Consider the following 27,542-nt stretch of genomic DNA (forward strand, 5'->3'; position numbering starts at 1 on the left):
GTCGATGCCTTTATAAGAGAAACCTTTGATTGTTTGGTTTTTTTCCCCGATGACTGAAACAAACTTTTCAAACCGATAGTGGGTCGTTTTCTTTTTAGGTTTATTCCCTTGCCGGCCGAAACTTTCTAAGGTGAACAGAAATGGAAATGCGAATTGAATTCCAATCTTCAAAGTGCCTTTGTAAACTGCGGCTCGTTGGGTACTCTGCTTGTTTCTTCCTCCTGATGGCATTTCTGAAACTGAAAGTAATGCAGATATATCACAAAAAAGAAAACATTCCCTTTTAAGCATCAGAAGCATCAGATTAAAGGTTAAAGCATCTGCTTTAATCTGATTAAAGCATCAGTTTTGTTAGAACAGAATACCCACCCCTGTCTTTTAGATGCATAAATCTTTCAAATCTTCATACCATGTCAGCATCTGAATTGGCCTCACCTCACCTTCACTCACATTGGTCAAATGTAGAAACCAACCTGCTTTCTTAAACGGGTCTCGGTGTACGTAACAGGCGTCTTGTTCTCTTTTGCTTCCTAGATGCAGACAGCAGGAGGGATTCCTCCTCAGCCTCAGCTAAAGCATGCTGACCTTCCGGCCCAGGCGACCCAGCCCCACTCCACCCCCCCGGCTGCCCGCTCAGTCCCTGCCCCGCCCGGGCCCCCCCACCCCGCGGAGAAGTCTCGGGAGACGGCCAAGCCCCCCGCCCCTCACCCTCGGGCAGAGTCTCTTCCTCTGTATCACTCCTGTGGCCCCGCCCCGCCCGCCCCGCCCGTGCGCTCCATCGAGAGCAGGCTGGCCGCCGCCGCCCTCTCCGGCACCGAAGCCGCCAACGCCTCCAACTTTCACACCATCCTGACGGAGGCCTCCATGCCGGCCTCGGTGGAGGAAGCCCTGCCGCAGCCGCCGCCCCCCCCCCGGAAATCGTCTGCCCTCCAGCAGGTCTATCTCTACCACTCGAAACCGGAGGCCGCCCCAGAGCCTGTCGGGGAAGGTTATTACCATCACCGCGCCGCCGCCGCCGCCACCGGCCAGCCCTCCGCGCCGTATCACTACCGGCCGGAGAGCGTGCCGCCGCACTTATCCTACCCTTCCAAGCCGGAGCCCCAGGTCCTCTACAGCGCTCGGGCGGATGGTCGCTACAGCACTCTGGGTCCCAAGTCCTTCCATCAGTCCATCAAGTCGCGGGTTCCGCACAGGGCAGAATACAGTCCCGCTGCAGGACCCTCGGGCCATCGCGGGCTGGGTTACTCTCCCGGCGATGGGGCGGCGGCGTACCCGACGATCCGTAGAGTTCACTCTCTCCACGTGCCACCGACGGCTGTCCGCTCGGTGCCCATCTCCCGGACCGAGGTCCCCCCGGATGACGAACTTTTCTATTACCAGCGCCCGGTCTACCAGTACAAACCCTACACACAGACGTCGCAGTCAGACTACCACGTCACCCAGCTGCAGCCCTATTTCGAGAATGGGCGGGTGCACTATCGCTACAGCCCGTATTCGGGTGCTAACCCTCTGGATGCTCCCTATTATGATGTGGACCCTTACGGCACCATTCGGCTGCGGCACTTTCACTCCCTCACCAGCCGTGACCTGGCCCCGCACTTAGGCAGGGTGGGTGGAAAATCGGGCTACCACTACCTGTCGAGGCATATTGTGCCGCCAGGAAAAGAGCACAGCTTTGTAAGTCGCGACATGCCCCCGTCTCCTGATGTCAAGGGAGGGCCCGTCTATCTGGCCTGGGACCCAGAGGAAGCCGAGAAGCTTCGCATGCACTCCATTCGGCGCGAGAGCAGAGCGCGGCAGAAGGCCAAGGCGCCGGTGATGTCGCAGTACGATAACGTGGGCCCGGTCCTGCAAGGGGATCTGGGGGGTGTGGAGATCCTGCACCTCCGAAGCAAGTCAGACCCCGGAAAAGCCGTGCTGATGGCTGCAGAGGCGAAGGACAGCCGGTACAGCGGGCCAATGGCGACGCAGCATTCCCTGCGGCACCCTCTGTCCGACAACGAGGTCCTCTCGTGTGTTGAGCTCGAAAAGCACTACCAGGGCAACGGACTGAGTGACAAGACGGCTGTCTCGCAGAAGCAGAGTGGGCCCAGGAATGTCCAGACCTTGCAGCACCATCCACATCAGCCACAGCCACCACAGCGCAGTCTTCCCCAGCAACAGCAGCAGCAGCAGCAGCAAGAGTTGAATCGCCCAGATCCCAAGAATGGGCAAGGGGAATACGACCAAATGGGCGGCGGCGGTAGCAGCAACAGCAGTAGGCACTGGCAGGAGCACCCGGAGGCCAGAAGCTACCAGTCCCGCTACGAGCGGCCTGAGCAAGACAGGCACATGGTGAGGATCAAAACCACTGGCGGCTACCCAGAGGAAGATCCACAGGTGGTCCCTGTGAAACCTGTGGCCCCTTCCAAGCCCGAGCGCTCTCACAGCCTCCGAGGGTCTCATCCGCACTACCATCACCCCCCCAACCCTGCTCCTCATCTCCAGGACAACGCAGATAGGGACCATGGAGTGTCATACACTTACCAGCCGCACGGCAAGCGGCACAGCACCATGACCGTGCTGTCCCAGTACGATAACTTGGATGACTATCATCCTTTACCTCAGCCCCAAACACAGCCAGCTGCTGTGCCCACCCGAGGGGGCAGCACCCTCGTGGTGGGTGCTGGCAGCTTCGCCCCTCCTAGTTTTGCACCCTCCCACAATAGCAGGACATACTCTACCGCCCTGGGGCAGGGCGCCTTCATTCAGACAGAGTTGTCCCTGCAGAGGCCCGAAGCAGAGATCCATGCCGAGTAAGAGATCTACGCAGGGAGTTTAAGACCTAAAGAAACTGGTAGTTAACAAATAAAACTAGGTGAAATTTAAAGATTAAAAATCAGCAGCCTCTGCAGGACAGTGGACTGTCACCTGTTCGTTTTTCTTTTTGTATTTTTTAAAGAAATGGGGAAAAAGCACCAAAAAAACGCAAAAGACTTTATAATGAATCGAATGTACCATAGTTTCTTCCGTTGTCTATAATGCCACACAGCTGTGACTTACTAAAAAATGGGGTGTTTATGTATAGTTTACAGGGGGGAGCAAACAACAAACTACTGGCTAAAGGGGTTTTTGTTTTTTCTGTTGTTTTGTTTGTTTCCTTTTTAAGAAAAGGGGGAGGGTGGGGGGAGAAAAAAAGGTTTGCATTTTAGAAATGCATGTCCAGTCTGTATTACAGACCAGTTCCTTGTACCACCTTGCTTTCCATTGTGTACCATCTGGATGTTACAACGTGTTCAGGGAGGTAATCTGTATAACTCATTGTGACCTCCCTCCTTTACAGTGTACAGGACCAAGGGGTGTATTTAAGGAGGACAGTCTTTAAATCTTTCATCACATTGGGTTGGGGGCCTACAGTAAAGATATCTGCCATTTCAAAGCTAGTTCTTTAAAAAGAGGATGCAAGATGCTTAAGAAAGTCAGCAATCCTTCACTTGCTGGAAGGTCTGTTTTAACACAATGTGTTCAACAGTCTTTCATGTTCTTGGTGCATTGTTTTCTGTGGGGTTGGCAAAAGACTACAGATAAACTGAAATGTTTATGGGAGTGTACTACAAAACCATTTTAAACAAGAGGGACCAAATGTTAGGAGGTTGATTTAGTTGAATAAGAAAAGGAAATAGAAAGGGCGTTGCAAAGCCTAACTTACAATATTTTTGGCATTAATATTATTATTAGTCGTATTGATGATTGAAATCACAATGTAGTGTGTTCTTTTGATCCATTTATGATCAGTTGGCTATATTGTGTTGATACATGTAAACCCAATTTATTAACAAGGAAGGCTGCCATTTGTTACTTTTTTAAGTGCATTTATTTTACTATTCTTCACTTGTGAAGGTGCTGTCATAAAAATGTATACCATGCATCTGCATCTAAAACAGTATGTAATTTCTCACTTTTGATATGTTGGTGGCCATTATAGTAGCAGTAGCACTAGACCCTAAAGCCTAAAATCCTTGTTTTTTTTGCATGAACTTGGCCCCAGTCCAGTATCATCTAGTTTTGGTTTTGTCATCCAAGATCTCTTAATGAGTGAATTGATCTTGTGGTTTTCCTAATTTGACTTTGATGATTTAGGGTTAAAAATCTTTTGTGTAATTGTGAATGCTAGGAGCGCTAAGATAACCCTTCTCATTTCCTATATCCTATATCCTTCTGTGCATTCCAGTGACAATGCACAATGATCTAGAATACAGCTCGTACGTCACTGTGAAAATTCAAGAGAGCTCATCACATCACAAGAGTTTCTAATTCATGTCAGATGCAGTCTTTTTTCAAAAATGGTCAAGCCACATATTTGTGTAAGTTATGCTTGTGACTCCAGGTAAGGTATGTGGATGGTCTTGTGGCTTAAAATAATAGTTTATCAAAATGATTTTTAAGCTTATTTTTTCTGCTTTTCTTTAGCTTTCCCTTTTGGGGGGAAAAACTCACAATTTCTTTTTATTAATATCCATTAAGTCGCTGCCCCTTAAAAAAGGCAGCGAGTGCATTCCTTGCTGTGTTAACATAGTTGTAAGTTATTGCTTCTGTATAATGTGCATTTTTTGTGGGGGGTAGGTGTTTACTGGCTTTAACATTTTGATTTTATGTTTTCACCCTTATATTTTCATTTGCATAATAAGCCTGACCATTTGCCACTACCTACAAAATGGTAATACTTTACGGCAGAGGATCATAATTAAATTTTAATATTCTACTTAACATTTGTGTGTGTGTGTCTTATGTATGTGAAGTCCTCTAAATTTTGCTGTTATCAGATAAAGATGTCTGCTGACTAGCAGAAAGCATCCCTTGGCATTATACAATTTGGAAGCAACCCACCCCCAACCCACATTTAAGACTATTTGTTCCCTAAAATAGGGTGAGACTGGCTAAACACCCACATAGTCCTGTACTCAATGTGAAAACATCTCGTTTCATGTACTGGAAAATATTAAAAACTTGTATTGTGGGATATGAATACATAAATGAAGAAATTTAATGTTCTTGATTTGCGGTGAATTAAAATTTTATTTATGCTGTTTTTATATTTACTGTTGAAGCATTTTGTTGGAAGAATGCAGTGTTACTTTTTCAAATTCAGATTACCTTAGACTAGCAGACAATTCAAAATACATTGATTGTACAGTGGCACTTGATAAAAAAAATGGATTAGTCTGAATTCCTATGTATAGAAATATATAATGGGGGAGGAAAAAAAAGAGCAGTAAAAACTAAGCAAGATTTTATTTTCAATGTGAACAAAAGAACTTGAGAACTTAAGGCTATTCATGAGAAGAAGCTAACTGACCCACCTGCCTTGTTTGGTTCCTTGTAGTTTAATGCAATAAGAAGTCTACTACTTAAATGAGCCCATGGTTTCAACATGGTTCCCTGACCTGAATGCTGGCATCAGATTTGTACATCACTCTGTAAAGATCTTCTGTGGTCTTAAAGACCCTCAACTTCAATGTCCACTGGCATCTCCAGATCTTTATGTTGCCGCTTACCTGCTGTCATGTACTCTGACAGTATATAATTTAAGTTCCGTTTTTTTTTTCATATTTACAGATTAAGAGATGTATTCGAATGTCTTTGCTTCTGTCAGTATGCATTACATAACAAAGTGCACAGTGCCGAGTACAACAGCCCATTTTGGATTGATTTAATGACAGATACGGGACATGAAAGTTAAAGGAAAACTGTTCAATTAGCTGTCATCACCATACATGGTACAGTAACGTTTTGGTCCAGATACTGACTGGGACGTCCGCACAGTTTCAGAAATGAAAAGGGATCGATGCATTTAGTTTAATGCAAATGCTTAAGATCATGCAGTAGTGGCCAACTATCAGTCACCTTACCTATTTAAAGGTGTCTGCAAAGCAAATAATCCTGAATGTAAAATTTGTGTTGTACATTATTTCAGAATGGTTAGTTTCACCTGGCTGCAGCATCAAAACTGTTTCCAGTATATTACTCCCAAGTATTTGAAGTTACATTATTTTGCATTCAACAATAACTGAAAATGAGCAAGCAAAAAGTGTCTTAATCCATTTAGAATATAAATTACTGGCACTTAGGAAGAGATACAAATAGCTCGATAGTATTATGTTAGAAATGTTTCATTTCAAAACCATAGTATGTCTAATTTGCTAGAAGGGAGAAGCAGATCTTCTGAGTGTTAGTTGCCAATCGCTAATTTATTTGCCATTGTTGCAAAAACTAGCATATTTTTTAACAGAAAACCTGTATTTTCTAACAAATCTGAAATATAATAATTTTTATCAAAATCAGTTATTTTTAATATAAAGAACACATGGTGTAGTTCAAAGTTAAAATGACTTATGCCTTTGTTGGATTACAGACTGATTTCCCTATAAACAGTGATTGCATTGTAAATGCTAAAGACTTTTGCTAGGAAAGGAACATCTCTCTTCCACACTGGTCCATATATGCCAGCGCAATTGTTCCATCAACCAGTAGCTGGAGTCGTCGTATCTTGTAGTGCAGAGTTCATGTACTGTTAAAAATAGAACCAGTGCCACCCTGATCTTTTTGTATTAAAACATTGGGGTTTCCATTTGAAAAAGGGACACTGCATTGTAAAACTATTTATGAATCTGTTCAACAGCCAGTGTGGCAACAATACTGACGTTCTCTTCTAAAAATCTGTACTAGTGTAATCTGGATAAACAATATTAAGAATGGACAAAAAATTAAAACAATGGGAAAAAGTCACAACGTGTGTGTGCAATTTAATTGTACTAGTGGAAATTGTTATTCCAGTGTTTCATTATACAGCACTACTTTTACAATAGGATAGCTGTTGTCCTTGAGTGACCACACCAGAGCACGGTCAACACATCAGACTGGTCATCTGAGAGATCGTTTCAGCTCTGCCACCCGTACTGCTGCTGAACCTGCCGGCAGACACAATGCCCACCTCAGTGACAGGACAGTGAGGCTCCATGCTGCTGGCCTTAGAACAAAGTGACCTGTCAGAGGCCCTCTGCTCACACCTCCTAGACATCACACCCGACTGGCTTGGGCCACACAGAGGCTGCAATGGACTCGTCAGCAGTGGCATCGGGTCCTCTTCACGGATGAGTCACTCTTCAGCCTGTTCCACGCAGACGGGAGGGAGAGAGTGTGGAGGAGGAGGTGTTGTGTTTCTTTTTTTCCCCCAATCAGTATATATCTTTAATTTCAATAAATGCACAAAGCTTGGAAGACATCTGGCCAGGCTCCAAGGAATCTACACTTTTACATAGTTCAATCCTTTAATTTGCAAGTTGGTTTATAAACATTGATCATCACACAGTTGCAATTTCATTTTACATTGGGGTCAGTTTGTCATTTATGGCCTTTGAAATACCCAGCAATTAGGACTTTGTCTGGAGACTGCAGCGATCACAGCAATGAAAACCAACACTTGCGAAGACTCCCCCCATCATACACCAGTAACACTTACAATTCTATATTATTCCACAGGTCACAGAACACTGCGTGAATCGTGTAACCAAAATAACATTCTAAACACATCGAGTATATTTTTGTTGTGAAGGGACCAGTGAAAGACAAGTCGAACAGACAATCCAACTATTCCCTTGATAAAGATTGTTTTGTTCTCGCTTTTGGTAAAAAGCCAGCCGGGATAAAAGACAACCGGGACAGTTCCGAGCTGCACGGTCAGTGCGCTAGCTGCCCGTGTTCGGTGTGTTTTCGTGAAGACTCTGGAGAGCCAGGTCTGACCATTTCATCTCCTGCTCCTTAACTGACTCGGTTGACCCACCATTGTCCTGTTCCGCCTCAGGAAGTTCACTCTGCACCAGAAAAAAAAAATGAAGATCACATTACACGTTCTCCACCGACAAACTACTTTAAACTATCCGAATAATTAACCCGCTTGGCGTCGTACTGTACTGCAGTGATTAAATCTGCAGCTCTCTTCTTTCCTTACCGACACTTATCGTCTGTAACGCGAGGATTATGTAATTTGCACATCAAACGAGGGGTCCACTTCAGAAGGAAACGTGCAATGAGTTCATTCTTAATCTGTTTTACTTGAAAACCTAGGAGGCTCTTAAACGGTCATCCACAGATAAAACGCCAGAATATCAGGTTCAGGTGGGAGTAAACTCCCACCGGGATATCTCCAGATTTATTTAATCTTGTGTATTTAAAAACGATCCAGTTTACCAGCGGGATGGTGACGTCTTCATAAGGCAATCGATCTTCCCTCCAGGCATCATCGATCAGGTCCAGCACCCTTCCATCGCGCTGAACTTCGCTGTCCATCGCTGCGCAAAGCCACAGTCAGACCCGACTTGTTGTATTAATCTGGTGACTGCGTTTTACAAGAAGGCACAAGTATTTAATTCTGTGGAGTCTAAATTTACGCTTACCTTACACCTTTCCTGTTTAAAGACAACTTGACAAACACATCCTCCTTCGTCGCTCTATTTGAACGTCACTGCTTTATGTCCTTCAAAATACTCCCCCCGGATGTGTGCGTTTCTAGTAAAGGGTTCCTAGACTACAGATGACTGTAAATTTAATATCTTATTTCACTCTGGTTTTAGAGTACGCGTATTTGGACAAGTCTTACAATAATTCTTGAATAATCTTTCTGAACATTACAGCGTTTTCGCCCTTGCAAAGGTACCAGGATAGGCTGTATCCTTAAATGAAGATTCAAGCGCACAATTATTCAGATGGCAGAATTATACTCCCTGTATTTTCTGTGAAGGTACTGTGAAACGTTTAATGAGGGAACGCTTATTTTTTAAAGCAACACGACTCGACAATGGATTTTTAAGGGTTTATTTTTGCATGTGGTATTTTTATTTAAATATGCCATTTATATCTACATTAAAATACCAGGTCTCCGTATATTCAAGGCCATATCATGCTCGCACACATACAGCATATTAACGAAATGTGGTGGAATATGCTCCTCCTTCAGAAAATTATGTAGCCGTGCAAGATCATTCACATGATCAATGCTTTCGTATGCACCTATTGTATATTACCTTATCGATACTTTATCTACCGCAGAAACTATGGCTCTTTAAATCAATGGTGCTGTTTTTACATCACAGTCAGACCAGACTGTAATCCAATCAAATTGAGTAAACTAACATGCGTTTCCCTACACTGGACTTTTATTGGGTAGCAGAAAATATTGTGCTTTGGTCTTGAATCTGCCAGAGGGTGGCGATTGGTTACTTCACTCACGCAGTATTCCTGTGATGGTGGATTAATGCACCTAAGCAGGTAGAGTTGAATTTCCGAGCAAGTTTATTTTTTGTCTATTTAAAGGATCGTTTGTACAGTATGCTGTTACCGAAGTCAGCTAACCTTCGCTTCACATGAATGAGACAATTAAGATCGTTATAGTCTTTTAAGTAGTCTTATTCGATTGCTGAGCTTTGGATGCGCAGTTACGGACTAGTATTTCAACTTCAGAGGTTAGGCAGTGTTGATATAGTAGGTGTTCATTTTGTTGGAAATATATTTTTACCAGTGTTACTGTAAGTAGTGGAGTTTAAGTTAAATTAAAGTGCTTGATAGATTTACGAAGGTACTGTCAGTGCATTGGTTTATTAAGCCATATTGTGCCTTCGCGTATTTACAATATACCTTTGGTGTTTTATTATAAGCTCAGATCAAAGTATTCGGGTCTTTTGAATTATTGCTATTGAATAATTGATAGTGCAAGACGATGTCGCCTTTTAACGTGAAAATTTGAAAGTACGAGACCTTATTTCATTAGCTAATCAAAAAGTGCATTAACACAAATCTTTTACAAAAGCAAGTAAGGAAGACGTGCATTTTCTATATATCCGCGCTATAATTTTTTACACCAGTATTTTTCTGTCCGCCTTGTGTAAGAGTTTTGTCAAAAGAACAGTGCCTTTTTATTTTTCGTAAACTAGCTTTTACTAGTTCACACTGTAATAAGTGTACGTCCTGTTGCTACAAAATGGCATTAGAGACAATACAATACAATAATGCGAAACGGACAGCTGGTGTATATATCTATACAGTGTGTGTGGCGTGTGAAGTATATCTCTCTGTGCACTGTGCAGGTTGTATTTTCCGTGTTTGTTTTCACAGGTTAAGCAATGGATCTAGTGCTGAATTATGCAGACTATTATTTCTTCACGCCTTACATCTACCCATGTACATGGCCAGAGGATGAGCCTCTTCGACAGATCATTGGCCTGATGTTGGTGACCAACCTGGGTGCCGCCCTCCTTTATCTGGTTCTGGGGGCTCTGAGTTTCTACTTCATCTTTGACCACAGCCTGATGAAGCACCCCCAGTTTCTTGAGGTACACGATAAAAAAGATCTGTCACACACCCCCAACCCCTCCATACAGATGATCTTTTTTTCTGATTCATAAGCACAGCACTTACTGTTTTAGTCTTGGTCACGTCAAACCTTTCTTTTATTAAAAGAGTTAAATAAGCCACCTCTTGCCTCTAATATTTAATCATCAGAAAACTGAAGAGATTAGTGCTGCCCTTTGTGAGGTGCCACAGTCGGATTTTAGTTTAGCTGTAATGTTACTATTTTGAATTATTTATTCTTTATGCTTTATTTAATCCAAATGAGTTCTGAACGCATTCTTAGTTACAATGATGTGTTTATCCAAAGCAGCTTAGATTCGCATTCATTTACTGTATGTAACTGGGTATCGTACTGGAGCAATTCAGGCAAGATATCTTGCACAAGAGCCCGACAGCAGTGTACCAGAACCCACAAACTGCTAGTTATGAGCCCCGATCTCTGACCACTGCTCAGAGTGATAACCTATTGAGTACAGCTTAACATAGCAGGGCGTTCTGGTGCAATGTCGGTAATATCGAGTGAAGTACTTTGCAAACTGGATCTGACTGTAGTGTCCCACTCAGGATGTGAGCTCATGGCCCTTTGTTTGAGAGTCACTGCCCCGCACATTCTTCTTAAAATCCTCTTCACCTGACCCCTGGGGGGGTTTGTAAGAGAGCTGCTCTGTACAAAGTGGACCATAGAGGAAAGGGCTCCACTCCTTTTTGTCATGGGATGGGCAGTTGAGCATAGCCAAAGAGAGATAAGCAGCAAATCACTGGGAGGTCTGAGAAGCTGGAGTACACATTTTGAATCATCTTGATGTGTTTAATTGTTTTTTCTTGCCTGCACGTTTGACAGCCTGTGTGTATTTCCATGCAGAATCAGGTGTGCCGGGAGATCAAGTATGCCCTGAGCTCCTTACCCTGGATCAGTATTCCCACAGTCGCCCTGTTCTTTGCAGAGGTCAGAGGTTTCAGCAAGCTCTATGACAACATCAGCGACTCTCCATATGGTAGGATACTGCTATAATGGATGTTGGGGGGGTGGGGGGTGCATTCCTTTTTGAACCAACACGCGAACATGCAGGACGTGTGCTGTGAAGATCTTGTGAGTTATGTTCACAAAGAGACTTTTACAAGCTTTTTATTGCTCTGTGTTGCAGGTTGGTTTGGAGTCATCCTCAGCATGATTTCTTTTTTGTTTTTCACGGATATGTGCATCTACTGGATCCATCGGTTTCTACACCACAAACTCATTTACAAGGTAATGGTGACTGCAAGCCTGCAGTGCGTGGAGACAAAAAGAGTGCTGTCACGTGATTATACTGTTATATATCTGTGTCTGATAAAAGGTTATGACAATATCTGCTCTAGAGCTATATATAAAATCCTGCTTATGCCTTGTTGATCAAGTATGAAAGAGCTTTGGGACTCTGTATTGTATTGACCATTTTGTTTTCTTCTTAACTAACACTCAATCAGCTATCACCATTTTGTCTCTCAGGAAATCCCACTGGACTTTAGAAAGCTTTTTCCTTTGTCTCGATGCCTGCTGTATGCCTGCATTTCTTACACTGATCTGCGGTTTTCATTCCTTTCATAATTTCCCGAAGAGACCAAGCTTCTTCTTTTTTGTTGCATTAGATGCATTAAAAACAACAACAACAACATCAAAGCGAATTCCTTGCGATGGTTAGTTGTCCCCCTCCCTAGCTTTGAGCAATGCCACAGCTCCAGAAAGTTCACAATTCCCAAGCGTTTCAAACAGCAGGTCATCAGGTCTTCTGCTGTTGGCAGTCCTGCTCTATCACATTTTGTATTTGTATTCGTTACAGTGTTTCCATAAGCCCCACCACGTATGGAAGATCCCTACTCCTTTCGCCAGCCATGCCTTTCACCCTGTGGATGGGTTTCTGCAGGGCCTGCCCTACCACATCTACCCCTTCCTCTTCCCTTTGCACAAGGTGGTCTACCTGGGGCTGTACGTGTTTGTGAATGTCTGGACTGTTTCCATCCACGATGGGGACTACCGCGTCCCCAGTCTCCTGCAGCCCATCATCAATGGCTCAGCCCATCATACCGACCACCACCTGTTTTTTGACTACAACTACGGCCAGTACTTCACCCTGTGGGACCGCATCGGGAGATCCTACCGGCACCCCTCCTCGTACCAGGGCAAAGGACCTCATGACGTCCTCAGGAAGCTGAGAGGAGAAGGCAAACTGGGCAGTAGCAACAGTGGCCATTCAAATGGGGACTCAATGAGCCACAAAAACAAATAGTACCAGTGGTTTAATGCACTGTGCTCCATTAGTCAATGCGGAGCAGTGTGGCCAATTTGTAGACCTTCCCCTCATACATGATGTTGCCTTTTTGGGTATTCAGGTGGACTGCTGTGGTATGCTAGTGTAAAGAGGCCTAGATACCTGCTGGTTTTCATTACCCGACCAGGTTTAATTACTCAATTGAAGATGTAAATGAAGTAAGTTGCTTGACTGGTTTTGTTCCGTTAAGAAAATTGGGAATCCTATGTGTGACTTGCACACTGCCATAATTGAAAAGAATCTCCCAACATTTTCAAGAGTTGAAAACAATGAAATATTTCAGATTAATCTTTAGTCTATCAAGGTTTCAATAACCAAGAGCTGGGCTGGAACACGAACCAGCAGGTGTGTGGGCATCAAGGACCAGTACTGGGAAGCATTGTGATCAATTTCTTTCTTATCGAATTCTTTAATCGGCAAACAGTGCAACTATGCTTCCTTCTGCCTGCTTCTCCGCAGTCCACCTTGTCACTGCTGAGCTGGCCAACTATCACCGATCATAGTCACTAGTGATGTGTGTCATTCCATACAAAACTCCAGATGATTCTCACACCCATATACATTTTCAATATAGTTTCGCTGAATAAAAACGTAACTCAATCTAGTTACCTAAACATATGTTTTACTAGATGCAGGACAGCAGTAAGAAACAATTTTATCTTCTATACTATAGACTATAGTGTGTCCTTTCAGAAGAAATATGAATTTCAATAGAAGAGAATCACTAACATTTCTAGTAGACTGGACAAAAACATATAGGTGTATTATCTGAACTGTAAAAGTAAAGGCCTTTGGAAAGGATTATCTGAAGTGTTATTGGCACCAATAAATGTACAAAATATCAAGAGAAGAGTATGGCTTCTCACTTGGGACATTTTTATGGGTGTCAGAAAATGTGGGTGTCCTTAATTGGTTGATGCGAAATTATTTCTTGTATAGAAGCAACCACATCCAAAAACATCCAAGTGCACAATACTGCAGAAAAAGATAAAGGGGTTGGTTGAACATTTAGCTCTGGACCTTTGTAATCGTAAGAAAAATTGTTGGGGAATTCATCTGATGATTGCCTTTTGTGAAGATGGGAGATGCTTTTGTGTAACCCTGAGAAGGAATAATCCCGAAAAAGACAAAACATAACTGTAAGAATGTGCGGGTATACCTACTCTTTGCTTCCCCGATGTCGTTCCTAGCACATGATTGAAATGCTCAACTCTGCTCTCTCCAGATTGTTTATGTATCCGTTAAGACTTGTTTTTTGTGTCATTGTCAGATTATAGGATTTTTAAAGGAAAATAAAATGGAACAAATGTGGTAATAATTAGGAACAGGTGGTCTCCGGATCTCATGTGGTGTATAACGCCAGATGGAGACTACAGTAATGAATAATGGTTATTTTTCTCATTGCAGACCAGTGTAACACAGCACAGTTTTTAAAAGAGGTAAAAATAAGAACAAGCTACAAGGCTCTTAAAAAAAAAAAGAACTGTTTTGAGTTTTTAACTGAACATTTATCAGAAGGTTTCTATAAAATGCTGCTATAAAGGTGTGAAAACAAGAGTTAAATAGAATAAAAATACTTGGTTGAATCATTAACAATCATACTGTAACCATTATTGTTGCCTCTTCTGAAAATTGTGCTTGGCTTTACATTATTATGTTGTTGTCAGTGTGACATGACTGTTGCCATTCTCGAAATGTTGCCTGGATGTCAGAAGATTTAGTTTTGTGCCTAGAAAAAGGTTTGTCTTCATCTAAAGATTTTTGACAAATTATCAAAAACTCTAATTCAAGAAAACTTTGAACATAATTGTATAACTTTGTAAGATATGTAATAATTTATGAAATCACTGTAGTTTGAAATACATTTATTGGAAGGGGATGTTTGTTTTTTAAAAAATACCCTTTTTCTATAACAAAAGAAGATGTCAAAGATGGCTTGGGAATGATGTCTTTAGTGTGTGCCAAAAAGATTGTACTGTAATATTTGTTTCTGAAGCTGAAGCTTGTTTTCATGCAAGTACTATATGGACCAAAGTGGCTGTCGTTGATATCTCTGTGTGTTTTGGAAGTTGAAGACGCGAAAATTTGAGGAAATATTTGTGGAGAAGAAAGATTAAAGCAAACCTCTGAAGTGACTGGTCAGTCTATAGACAGTGCCTATATTAGCAGTAGCACTTCCTTCCAACCTTTTGGATTTTTTAGTCATGTATCACTGGCAGAAAACGTTTAACAATTTCCTAAAAGAAAATTAAATTGGACAATGGCTACACTATGAATCCTGTTCAATTTGTGTTATTGGAAGAACTGTGCAGACCCAAATAACATACTGTAGGTCAAAATTAATTTTATCTTGTTAGACAAGAACGTTGTGAATTTATGATACTAAAATAATGCACCTGACTACAGTATGCTCTTATTTTTCTTTGAAAGACCTTAATGTTTTCCCAGATGCAGAGTACAGTCCACAGACGTTTAGACATCAGGCAGCAAATATTGTATAAATCTATATAATAGTGAATTCCATTACTTTCTCCAGTAACTAACTTTTGAAGGAAATAAAAAAAAGTAAAAGTACTCAAAACTCTTTTGGAGCTTGCTTTAAAGAGCTAACAAGTTAACGTTAGGTTAAGTGGGAAATGAGGAGGGATTTCTGTAATGGCCTGTTTGTGCAACAACTTATAAATATTCAAAACGGCAAAGAAAAGACCGTGCGTGTTGGAAAAGCAAAGTAATAAAATATGAGTATATATTGAATTCTGAAGGTTCTGCTACAGGAAAAAAAAACTCCCTTGTACAGAATACGATACTTATTAAACAATGTTGTCATTCTGTATTCTGGATACATTGTTCAAATACTAAGTATCCGGAATACTAATAGGAATTTAATATGCATGTAAACGCTCCTATTGTTAGCATTATGAAAATATGCCATCCTAATGAAAAATGTATCTCATACACTGCTCGTTAGAAAAAGAACAAAATGATGTCCCTGGTGTCCGAGCTAAAGAAGTAAATAAAAGGGGCATTAGGTGATCAGAAGAATACAGAATTTAAGAGTTAAGAGATTAACTCGGAAGTGAACCACAAAATACAAAAAGTTTTTAGGGAAGAACAGCATGTTAAACGAGATGTCCTTTCGCGATTTCCACAGCCTAAAACTAAAATCGCACACAACTCAACTTTGCAAAACCTTGTTGAACGTTGTTCTGCAGAAACCGGTGTAATAAATTTGATGGAAAAACAGCTTGCAACAACTCCAGGCCCTACCAGCCAAAATAAATTAGCCCACTCACCCTGCACCTGTGAAGTCACGTGTGTTCTGATTGCAAAATTCTCAGCGGAATGAAGAAGCCAATGTTGGGTAATTATACAATCAAAGTAAGAATTTATAGTTTTTTATCCAATAATCATATGTATCGGGGGAGGGTTTCAGGAATTTAGAATTAAAAAAGAACGTGCGTCGCTACTTTCGAAATTGCATGACCCTTCTACAAATGTAAAAACGTTGTTTAGCGTACTTAAATTAGTTTTGTCATTAGGGAATAGAAGATATCTATTAGAAAAGTTTAATGTCAAAATGTGTACTTAAATTTGGTCACATTTACTTCTCAAATCATTTTTTTTTTATTTCCTGCTATCACTATTACCAATAATTTTTCAGCGCTCAGTGCAGCAGAGGGCGATGTCGTATAAGAGAAGAGATTTATTTTCCCGTTTGGGCAAGACTTGTGAGAGCTATCTGTTTTACATAAACTTTAATGATGAAGGCACAGCTCTTCGCAGCTGGCTAGTTCCGTGGTTAACTGTTCAGATACTTAATCTTACTTCACATGCGCTCATTCCTTTTAAAGACTGCAGCATGCAGTAGACGAATAAATACTATAATGGGCAAAGATGCATCTTAAGGAAAATAAAAAAAAATACTGTTTATATGGCAAGTGCCTACAAAAAAATATCTGTGCTTATCTATAGATTCGCAGAGTCTGCGTTTTGAGCAACGCATGCTATGGACTTGCTGCAGAGGAATGTGCAGTGGTACTGACACAGAATAAGACATAAAGAACATATAGATTCCCAAAGGTAAGATCTACAGTACAGTATATATTCTGATCTTCTGAGTACAGTATCTCAGACGAGTCCTTAACACAGGTTTGTGGTTGGTGGTGCTTTGTACAACCTTAAAAGTTATGAAAGATTTCAACCAAACATCAACACATTCTGGATGTACCTCTAGAAAGCATGCAGTGTGTGTTAACAGAATGTACATATGTACCCAAATCCATGATGGGTTAGTTTCCTGTCTTGTTTCCAGTAAAAGATAGCCATTACCATACAGTATATTCATTTCACTGATCCTTTTCTCTTGCATGGCCTTCAAATATCTATATGAGGAAATGACAACATACTAATAATACTCGAGTACTATATTGCGGTACTCTGTCAGATACAATGTAAATAAGTACAAAAACACAGTCTCTCATACATATACAGTACAATGGTACTGTATGTGTCAGTAGGTGTGAAAGAGCAGTACACTGGGGATTGAGTGATCTACAAGGCCAATCTAAGTGACTGTGTTTTGAGGAGACACTTAAGAGCAATGATACTACATGAGTATGTCTTTGTTTTTTAGAACAGGGGTTCCTCACCCTGGTCCTGTGGCTCTACGCAGGCCTGCTTGTTTTCGTTCCAGCCGAACCCCTTTAAATAAGTCTTACATCGAACTGGCAGGTTTCTTGACATGGACGTTTTCGAGATCTCTTTTTTTTTCTATTCCCAAATTGGAAAGATAAAGCTTAGTTACCGTAAATGTAACAAAGGGAAACCATTGACAAAATAAAAAGGCAGCCTCCAACATGTCGGGGAATGAAAAAGAAAGATTTGTAATTCCTGTTATTAACTCAATTAAGGGATCAATCAGGCACGTGAGAGCTCGACTGACATGACACTGTGCCAAAGTGTGTGCCTCCAACTTGAACATGGGAATTCCTGGTTTAGATCAAGTTATTTATGTTGCAGTATTTATTTTTACATTTGTTATTTTTGATTGTGTGGTAACTGTAATTGCCAGGACATTCTCTGCTTTTTCCCCAATGAAACAAAATATCATATACACATTTCAAGCATTTGAATTAATACCGAATTCTTACAGAATATGAGAGAAATTTGAAAATGTATCTACTGTATTTCCTGCCTGTGGTATTTATTTGTGGAGTGTCCCAGCTAAGGAAAAACTGAAATAAAAAAAAATACGGAAATGAAAATGACTGGTAATAACTTTCATGGTAGTGTGTTGAGCCTAACTACCACTTCTGAAACAAAATCAGTTTCTATAGCAACAGCTTACTTGGAGTCTTTGTGCTCTGATACTAACATTTTGCGTGCAAAAAAAATCCAGGTGCTGACTTTGTGTTGTTCAGAAAAACCTCAATAAGACTGCCTGTGGAATTGTGAGACTAAAGGTATTTCAAAGACACTAATAATAAGGATAGCCATCTTCACCTTTATTATGTTAGAATGCTGTAAGAATTGGGTGGAAGAGGAAGGTACAGATCTCAACATTTCTCAGGGTTTTATGCTTTCAGTACAGATGCCTCCTTCCCTTATCTGCAGCTGTAGTGATGACCTGCAAGGTTTACAGCCATCTCATTTTCCTTCATCTCATACTCTTTCCTCGCAGCAGCATTCAAGATAAAATCTGTTGCTTCAGCGCCGTCGACTGGCTTGCTGCAGTGAGAGCTCTGAGTATCCCTTCCCTCCATTGTTGTCCACTATGAGTGCTGCATTAATATTGCCTGTTGCACTTCGCAGCAGAAAAGAATGGTGGTTGCTTCCTACAGTAATCAAGGCTGCAGGCTTTGACATTTACAGAGCAGTTATCAAACTTAAAAATACAAGACTACTGTGTGGATGACATGGCTGCTGTATCCCATTTTAAAGCTGTTATTATTATTTTTAACAGCCCCTCCACTTAAAGTGAGGAGAAATGCACATTATTGGGATTGGATAAAGGTTTAAGTGGCATCTTATTAGGCCATTCTGACAAAAAATGGACAGTTTTGAATGTGGTGATTTGCTTTATTTATGGGATGTCTTGCTAGTCAAACTGGAGTATTGTTATTCACTTGATGGCTTTGTCACCGTATTGCTTGTGCACAGCAAAAGATGCTCCGGGAAAGTTCTGGTTGAAATACCAACAGAAATACAGCATACAGTTTTAGTTCCTTGCAAGCAAAGGTAGTTTTGCCTGCTACTTGGGTGTTAATTGGGTGATATTCCACTGAAGCTTGTTTTCAGTGTTGTAATGCTCAGTATTAGTTTTGAGAGCTGCATTCTCCACAGGTTTTTATTCAGTGTCTAAATCATGATTTCAAAACCTTGACCTTTTCTTTTTCTCCACCGTCAAAGAGCTTTGGCTATATTATTGTTGTATGTTGGCTGCTGTACAAATTCAAGCACTAGAACCAATTCATTTTTGCACTTCTCTCCATTATCTACAAGGTCTTTTACAAAACATCACAATGTGACACTGCAACGTGCAGTTAAAACACACTTAAAGTACCTTATATAAATCTTGTTGCAAAGTATAAAGGCATTTTGCAATATGCAAAATTATTCAAGCATTGCCAAAAAAGACATAAAGATGATAAAAACATTTCCATAATACTCTTTTTCATTTTAATGTTTATTACCAAGGTGGAAAGAAAGACAACAAAATAGAAAGCTGAGCTCTCCGAGACTGACCTACGCGAAGGCATGTTAAATCATTTGTTTTGCTGAAAATGGTTGAAAAACGTGGACAGATAATGAATAATACACAACAGCAGGAGAATAACATCACAGCTATGAATGCAGTGTGGCAACAAGTGTTTCTCCATTCTAGTTCAGATTAATTATAATTATTATTGTCACAACACTGACAGAGCCCCCATAAACACACTCATAACCACACTAGCTTTTACTGTACATTCACATGTCCTGGCTGAGACACCCTGGTGCAACACTCCCTGTTCTTAGGACTGGTTTCTCATTCAAATGTAGTTATACATGTATTATATATTATATGAACTTGGAATTGTGTTTCATCCCTTGCTGTGTAAAATGAGTTTATTATGCCGGTGATGTGCTTGAACGCGTGGGATGCTGTGTGCCTCATTTGTATCCTGACAGCTCACTGAAGTAAAGGAACACATCATTTAAAAGTTAAAAGTTTGTTGGTTATAAATATTCAAAAAGATGCCAGAGGACTGTTGCATTCGAGGCAGCTATGACAGATATCCTTCTTTTTAATTTTTTGTCATGATAAATCTTAAAAGGAGATGGATTATCATCAACAAAGGCAGCCTGTCTGCTTTTATCTGGCTTTTGTAATTCACAGTATGATTACTGTACAGGGCAGTATAGAGCTACTGTTCAACCAATATATCCTTATCTACTGAGACTATCTTCCAGTGGCTGTAGAGAATAATTCATTCTTTGTTTGGTTTCCAATAATAGCCTTAGGCTATTAACAGTGGCTCTTTAGAAAACACCTTGGATATTGCTCTTTCTCAGTGTCTCAAATGTGCTCAGAAATGCTTTCTTTAAACATGACATATTTAGAAGTTTGAAATAAGTAGTATGGGTTATAAAGGTGTTCATTTTATTAATTTATTTTTTGCTGTTATGAAATATAGCGTGTCTTGTGCTAAAATAAATACTACTCATTCTTATTGAGTTTGAGGATTCTTCTTGGGCTTTCTGTAATGTGGGTTCTTTAAATGTGTTGCTTTATGTTCATGTTCTAGGTTTAACAGTCGCCAATTCCATTTCAGACTCTTCCTCACATTGCTTTATACAGCTGGTAAAAGCTAATAAATGGGTTTTGTAAGGTGACTATTATTAAACTCCTCCTGACTGGGTACATATTGATACAGTTAGACATCAGAGATGTTTAATTTGTGTTTTTAATATAACTGAATTATAATACACTTGTTCCATTTTCTTCCTGTCGTGCCATTTTAACTAAATTAAGCCGACTCTTTCTCTGGGCAACTTGGAATATGGATATGTTACCTTGTGGGTGTTTTTGTTTTTAGCAGAGTCACTGTCCGCCCCCCCCCCCCCTTCCTCCGCCTCCACCATCTCCATTCTTGAAAACATTATTAATGTCTGTTTTGCCTAAAGATGCATTTGATCAATTTTGGTCCCTCGTGTCATCCATTTCCAGACAGCAGGTGAGCAAAAACGATTACCTGGCAAGGCAGAGCTGCAGAAATTTATCCTGCCACTTCATTAAACTGCCCTGAGGAGTGACAATCTATTGTTTATTCATACGTGTATTAAAATTCTGAAAAGGTGCACTTGTGCTATACTTTTATGATAACCAGAAGATGCTGCTTTTCTGCTAGGGGATACAAAGGGAGGCAATTTTAAAAGAACTGAAAATAAGATTTCCGTTTAAATTGGCATAGAAACCAGAAAAGTCTTCATTTAAAAAATGAAATGGGTGCACTCTCCATTTCATTTCACTATCTGCATTATGAAAAGTGTGAAAAAAAAAGTCTAGCAAAATGTTTCTACAAGAGTTGTTCATGTTTTTTTTTTTTTTTGCTGGGCACCTGACTTTATTCTGCTTCATTCTGAACAGTGACTAAGCAGCTGCTTAAGAATAAAACAAATCCCAGCAGAATCTGTTAAAAGATGTTAAAAGAGAAATGTCAGTGGATTTATAGTGTATGGATATAAAAGGTTCTTTTCTTGGAGCCACTTTTTCAATAACAAAGATTTATAAGCATGATATAATAATAGAACTTGTGATCAATATTGCTTCTTGTTGCATGAAGCACACCCTTGGAAACTTTATTTTAATGTCAGAGAGCAGCTCTATATTCCATGTCATAGTTTAGATTCTGAAAAGGAATGTGTTCAATACTTATGATCACTTATGTATAGAGTTCTAATAGTCCAGTATTCCCCAGGCTTCTTCCTTAACACACTGTGGTGGGAGAAGGAATGGTGAGAAGGGTAATATCACATACTTTTTGTAGTGTGGTGACCAAAACTGAACCCAATATTGTAATTGACTTACTGTAGGTTTTCCAAAGCAGTAGTAAGCATATCCATTTAAATCCCATGCTACCTGTATATCCCTAGTCATTCTGTTTGTGTTTTTCTTACTTCCCACTTTGTCTCGAGAAGAGCTAGGAGAATCTGAATCAACACCCAGATTCCTTTTCACGTGTTCAGTATCTTCCTATAGCTCTGAAAAAGCTATGCAATATGTTAAGTGTATATTCCTGCTACCAGTGTGGAGCACTTTGCACTTATTAATGTTCAATTCAATTTGCCATCTGTCTGCCCATTCCATAATTTTGTCTGAGTCTCTTTGTAATTCCCTTGCAACAATTTCTGTTTGCCACTCCCTCTATTTTTAGATCTCCTGTCGACATAACTAGTTTTCTGCATATATCAGAATCTAAATGATTGATATAGATCTGGAAGAGCAATGCACCCAAAACAGATCCCTGCAGCACATTCCTGCTTACATCTGTCCAGATGTTGAGCCCCTCAAGATGATGCACTGTTTCCTGTTTGTTAATCAGTTCTTGATTCACATGCATTTCTTGTATTCTTTTAGTTATTCAAGAATAAACCCTTTATGAGAAATGTCTGTATTATCAGTAAAATACTAGCAGAAAAAGGGAAAAAGACATCACAGAATACAATGGAGTCCTGAGTACAATGAGGAACACTTGAACCCAAACTTGACAAAATATCAGGGAAAATAAACCTTTTTTTTAAGGTATTTTATTAAAAGATTTCTCTAAATCTACATAGGATGCTGTAGACTTAGCTGCTCTCCTTCCTGGAATTGTCGCAGATTATTAAAACACGATCTTCACTTTCTAAATTCATGTTTGCAATCTCCTAGAATGCCATTGTTTCTAAGTATTTAATCTTCTAATGTGGATGTGACCTGTAACAGAAGTAAAACTGAATTGGTCTATAGTTTCCTAGTTCTGTTCTGTCCTCCTTTTATAAAGTGGTGCTACATTTGCAATTGTTCAGTCTGTGGGTACAGTTCCAAGTCTAAGTAATAATTGAAATGTCCTAGATAGGGATCTATGAATAACATCCCTCATTTCCTTGGATATAACTGGAAAATACCCAGGACCTGGTGAGTCCTTTGGGGTTTAGCTGTCCTAGTCCTTGGTGAACTTCCGTGTCAGTTAAGGAGCTTGTTCTATAACATCAGGTATGTTATTGAAGTCTTCTATTGTAAAAACCTGTGTGAAATATTAATTTAGCATGTTAACGATATCTTCATCATCTTCTATTATTAATTCCTTATTATCTCATACGCCATTTGCTCTTGAAGGGATAAAGTGCAGAAGGCATCTAAATAAATGGGTTTTTAAAATAAGAAGAGGCATCTGTCACAAGTGTTGCACTAGCAATATGTAGCTGTACTTTTTTCCAAAAAAGCAATTTTTGCAAATGAGCACAGCCAAGTATGATCTTAGGCTATATCGCTCTCTATCCAGCCTTGTAAGATAGATGTATTCACCGTTTCTCATGTCTTAAGGCTGAATTGTAAAGGCTAAAGGTTATATTTGAGACAGGCAATTAATGGACGTGATGGATAAAAATTTAGTTTCGGGCATTTATACGACAACCACCTGCTCACAACATTCATTACTTTTCTAAAGAAATTCTCAGCAAAAATAAGAAGATGAGAAAGGTAACAAATGAGAGGAGGCCATTTGAGCCATCTAGCTCATTTGATTGCTAGTAGCTAATTGAGTCGGGAATCTCATTTGGGCATTTACTGAAAGGAGCCTGTATGTCAGCTTCAACAACATGGCTGGATAGCTGTTCCAGAATCCCACAGGTCTTTACACAAAGAAGTACCTCTTTTCCTCTGGTGTAAAATGTATTTCCCCGTAGTTTCCAGCTCATCTTTCTGGTTCGATTTTTACTGTTGCTTCTGAATCAGGTCCCCTCATAGTCATCTATGTTTAAGACTAAAAAGATTACGACCTTTTAGCGTGTCAGTGTATGAAAATGAAAATGCTGTTATTCTGGATTGAGTCCAATGCAGCAATATCTTAATTGCATCCTGATGACCAAAATTGAAATTGGACACAATATTCTAATTGAGTCTGTACTAGTGCATTGTATAATATTAACGTAACAACTCCATGAGGGTACAATTAATTATGTACCATTTTAGCCACAGCTTTCTTTCAGTGAAATAAAAAGTTATCTAAAAGGACGTGACTGAACAAATTCCTCTGCCATCTTTAAAAACATAAGCTCATTAACAAAGACCAGAAAAGAAGAAAATATGACGGGCATGAAGAGGAGTGCACTTACCAGAAAATAAGACTATAGAGGAGAAACATTGATAATCTCGGTAGACACTGTACTTTGTCTTCCAATGTGTTTGGAAACGTGACTTTATTTAGCGGTTTTACCGATCTCTCGAATACCATCTAAATTTAGCTGCTGTGTGTGCTGTTCATCCCAAGCTGAGACACACTTGCCATCTCTATGACAAGTCAAACTATCATTTAGAAATGTCTCTAAATTATATCTAAAATAACTATAAAAAGCTGTAACTATTTGTTTATATCTTTAAACATTTAAAGGTATCTTAAATGACTTGGAGGTGTCTCTAAATCTATTAAAATATTGGGAAATGATGTGGTATAAATGTATCTTTGAGTGAGTGAACATACTCTTTCTACGCTGAGTTACACAGCACCTTTCTACAGCAGTGGTAGGCTACTATGCCCCTCACAGGAGAGTATACCCTGTTAGGTCATTCAGGGGTTTCTGTCACCATCACATGCTCCCAGAGACCTGTTTCCAAGCCAGAATTAGTTAGATCAGTACAATGTAACTGTAGAATACCTTTTGTCTCAGTCTATTTCATATTTTCTGGACCATGATCTGGTCTCATGGCTCAAACTGCTCCTTGTCTTTTTGTTGTTACCTACAAAAGGGCTGCCTTTGTGATTTCTGATTTCTGTTGTCATGTCGGCATTTGTACCGAAATTCAACAGGTATCTGTTTGCTCATACTGTAAATTAAACTCCACATTCCTCTTATTGGTAGTGAATGCTGTCATTGTCTAGCCAGAAATCTAGTAGTTAATTATAGTTCACAGGTGTTTCTTTTAAGTGTTTTCAGAATGAAAAAAAAAACATAAGAAATAAAGGAAAAAATCTGTCATTGCGTTTCGAAAACCTGTATCCAACACACAAAATGATATTAATCATGAAATAGTAAGCTTTGTTTATAATGAACTACTTAAGAGCTGGATATAATAAAATTATTTGGGCCTCCCATTCAGTTTTCCATTAACTTGAATGTGTTCACGTCTTACACCCATTAATTATGAACATTTTGTCTCTTTTATTTGTGGGAATTTTTCAAAGTAACATGATGTTCATAATATTGTGCATATTTTGTCATTTATCTGTCCTTTATATTTCTTGATATATCCTTATAATTACATTTCTAGTTCTTAACAAGGTATAAAATATACAGTACTATGGAAAGATATAGTACTGTATATTTTGTTGCAGTACTGTAGTTACTGTAGTTTTGTACTATAGTACTGTAGTTTGTAATGTAGGACTTTTAGCTCAAAGATAAAATGTATACCATTTTATTTTTCTGGACATATCACTTTAATATTTGCCTTCGGAGACTTGGAGTAGCAGTAATTTGACTTACTGTCATTTGACACATAATAATGAAGTAGATAAATTAATCCAGTATTGGCTTTTATCTGAGTCCCAAAGCAGTGTGTGAAAGTAAAGTCTTCATTAACACAATTTTTGGCAGCCCAAAATTGTAGGGGACATTTTTCCAAACATTTTGATCCTCTGCACAATCAGATCTACTTTTGCTTGGCGGGAGGAACAGGCTTCTTAAAGCTTCATGGGAAAAGATGAAAATTAATTCACTCCCTCATATTGAACCTAAGCTGTTGCAGAATTGAAACACCAGAAGTTGATATAAATGAGTAAATAATGGACAAACACCCCTAAATATCTGTAGTTGCATTCTGGAGACATGCTGAATGTCCTCTCTCAGCCAGCAAGATGACACTTTTTTTGTCACACTCTATGTACACACTTGTACTGTTCTTTACTTTCTTAGATTACATAAAGTCAGGCTTCCGGTATTTATACAGTACTACACCCAGGGGTCAAATGTTACAAAACTATGCGACATAGAACTGCACTGAAAATCTGTGGGGGAAAAGTAAAGTTAACCCAGCCAAAACACCATAGGATGTCTTTTGGAAAAAGGTTTAAGCCATTTGTGTTGTGGAAGGGTGTACCAGTATCTCAAATACAACCTCTTGTGTCTTCCTTGCTTTTTATGTAAATGTAGGGGGGATACTTTAAAGGTAGCACGGTTTCTTTGCAAAAGCCAGTACAAATGTGGTCCAGGATTCTGGCTTTGTGTTACAAGCCTTCACTGTCAATGCCTAAAATATGCAGAAAGGTGGGGAGAAAGACACGCTGAGTGATTACACTCCTTCTGCTGCTGCTTCTTCTGATGAGTTCAACCAGTCACAGCCAGCTGATGAATCATAATCATAATACTTCTAATAAAAAAAAGATTGTATTGATTTTATGACAAAGCTTTGTAAAGATGGGGGTTTCAGATCTGCAAAGCGACAGCTGCAGATAACACCCATCAGTACGTACTCGAATTCGGCTGAATTTAATTAGATCTGAGAGACTGATCGTCTGGGAAACTGCGTCTGAGGGCCTCGGGGGTAAGGGCTGATCTTTCAAAAGAATTATGTTAATTTGACCAGCCTTTCACAGCAGATGTTCCGGTGGTGTTATCAGAGATGGAATTAACGTATCCCATACCGGAATCGTACAAGGCTGGTGTGGAGGGAGTCTCAGCACTGTGTTCTTTATTACACCAGCACTGTAGGTAATGTATTTCAATCACCCTTGCGTTTTAATTAATGTATTACAAAACTGAAAAGTGCCCCACCATGGCCTTTTCATTTGTTGACTTTTAATATCAATATGGAAGATATAAAACTGAAAGACTGATGGCATGAAATCTGAAAGAGATACTTGTTATTGCTGTTTTTGTTATTCCTTATGAACTTAATAAAAAGATCTACCATATCCACCGAAGTGAGTCCTAATATTCAAGTACCTCAGTGCTGCTGCTGGAAATAATAACTCCCCTGTCCTTTATTCTACAGAATTGCATAGTGTATGGTAGCATGCCCTGGAATTTTATTGAAATTTTATTGGCCAGTGTTCAATACTGTACATCCACCTGTATAGTCAGTCTACCAGGGAACAGCACAAATTCTGTCTGAATATTACAATAGGAATGTGAATGCTAAAGGGTAATAATAAACATTTTCTCTGCACTCGGCAGATATATCATTATACAATGCATTTTGCTATGTAAGTTGTTATACTATATATTAAAATACTCTGCATTATTTCATTGAGAGAAAAAAAGGCTAGATCCTGGATAATAAAGTTTACCAATATCCAAAGGGCAATGCAGCTACAATGAATAAGCTCTTGTGATCTCAATCTCCAAACCATGGCTTTTAAGGATTACTTTGAGACCTGAAATGGAAACATTTAGAACATAAGTTATTTCCAATGTCTATATATTTGCAATTAATAGGGATGATGAGCATTTCAGGCCAAAAATGCATTTTAGAAACCAGATTTCATTTGAAAAAACTCATGTTTTTTACATGTTTAACACTGTTTCCAGAATCAATGTGAATATGCACACAATGTCTCACATAGGCTTAAGAGAACTAAAACCTACTTCTACTAAATGTATCCATATATAAAT

The 27,542-nt window shown here is 39.7% G+C and overlaps 3 protein-coding genes and 1 long non-coding RNA gene across 13 annotated transcripts in view; 3 read left to right on the plus strand and 1 right to left on the minus strand.

Annotated features, from left to right (window-relative positions):
* Positions 1 to 6,768, plus strand: part of arhgap32b (Rho GTPase activating protein 32b) — a 160,081-nt gene extending 153,313 nt beyond the window's left edge. For all 6 annotated transcript variants that reach the window (XM_015337657.2, XM_015337659.2, XM_015337660.2 and 3 more), the window contains one exon: positions 535 to 6,768. In XM_015337657.2, the coding sequence (XP_015193143.2) occupies positions 535 to 2,799 (2,265 nt within the window). In that variant the 3' untranslated portion in view covers positions 2,800 to 6,768. The remainder of the gene's footprint in view (positions 1 to 534) is intronic.
* Positions 6,769 to 7,288: 520 nt separating this feature from the next.
* anapc13 (anaphase promoting complex subunit 13) lies at positions 7,289 to 8,540 on the minus strand. 2 transcript variants are annotated; one of them, XM_015337710.2, is made up of 3 exons: positions 8,433 to 8,540; positions 8,227 to 8,327; positions 7,289 to 7,850 (listed from the first exon to the last, which is right to left on the minus strand). In XM_015337710.2, the coding sequence occupies exons 2-3, from the start codon at positions 8,323 to 8,325 to the stop codon at positions 7,725 to 7,727; spliced, it is 225 nt and encodes a 74-aa protein (XP_015193196.1). In that variant the 5' UTR covers positions 8,326 to 8,327; positions 8,433 to 8,540; the 3' UTR covers positions 7,289 to 7,724. The 2 variants fall into 2 exon arrangements, with proteins under 2 accessions (XP_015193196.1, XP_006642328.1); XM_006642265.3 differs by having other exon boundaries at positions 8,227 to 8,503.
* A 212-nt stretch (positions 8,541 to 8,752) lies between these two features.
* Positions 8,753 to 14,965, plus strand: sc5d (sterol-C5-desaturase). 4 transcript variants are annotated; one of them, XM_069182407.1, is made up of 5 exons: positions 8,753 to 8,776; positions 10,147 to 10,364; positions 11,246 to 11,378; positions 11,529 to 11,629; positions 12,201 to 14,965. In XM_069182407.1, the coding sequence occupies exons 2-5, from the start codon at positions 10,155 to 10,157 to the stop codon at positions 12,645 to 12,647; spliced, it is 891 nt and encodes a 296-aa protein (XP_069038508.1). In that variant the 5' UTR covers positions 8,753 to 8,776; positions 10,147 to 10,154; the 3' UTR covers positions 12,648 to 14,965. The 4 variants fall into 4 exon arrangements, with proteins under 4 accessions (XP_069038508.1, XP_006642354.1, XP_015193185.1 ...); XM_006642291.3 differs by lacking the exon at positions 8,753 to 8,776 and adding an exon at positions 9,200 to 9,303; XM_015337699.2 differs by lacking the exon at positions 8,753 to 8,776 and adding an exon at positions 9,323 to 9,516.
* An 11,344-nt stretch (positions 14,966 to 26,309) lies between these two features.
* Positions 26,310 to 27,542, plus strand: part of LOC107075676 (uncharacterized) — a 46,059-nt gene continuing 44,826 nt past the window's right edge. Inside the window, exon 1 of the long non-coding RNA XR_011183097.1 lies at positions 26,310 to 26,639. This is a non-coding gene — a long non-coding RNA (uncharacterized lncRNA). The remainder of the gene's footprint in view (positions 26,640 to 27,542) is intronic.

The sequence above is a fragment of the Lepisosteus oculatus genome, chromosome 23 (genome assembly GCF_040954835.1).
Source record: "Lepisosteus oculatus isolate fLepOcu1 chromosome 23, fLepOcu1.hap2, whole genome shotgun sequence".
NCBI classification, from domain to species: domain Eukaryota; kingdom Metazoa; phylum Chordata; class Actinopteri; order Semionotiformes; family Lepisosteidae; genus Lepisosteus; species Lepisosteus oculatus.

Excerpts from the sequence above, each read along its gene's own strand:
- anapc13 (XM_015337710.2), bottom strand. The coding sequence starts at position 8,325 with ATGGACAGCGAAGTTCAGCGCGATGGAAGGGTGCTGGACCTGATCGAT. Across the intron at positions 7,851-8,226 it reads AAGACGTCACCATCCCGCTG|AGTGAACTTCCTGAGGCGGA; the intron begins GTAAACTGGATC and ends TTTCTGGTGCAG.
- sc5d (XM_069182407.1), top strand. The coding sequence starts at position 10,155 with ATGGATCTAGTGCTGAATTATGCAGACTATTATTTCTTCACGCCTTAC. Across the intron at positions 10,365-11,245 it reads AGCACCCCCAGTTTCTTGAG|AATCAGGTGTGCCGGGAGAT; the intron begins GTACACGATAAA and ends ATTTCCATGCAG. Across the intron at positions 11,379-11,528 it reads CATCAGCGACTCTCCATATG|GTTGGTTTGGAGTCATCCTC; the intron begins GTAGGATACTGC and ends TCTGTGTTGCAG.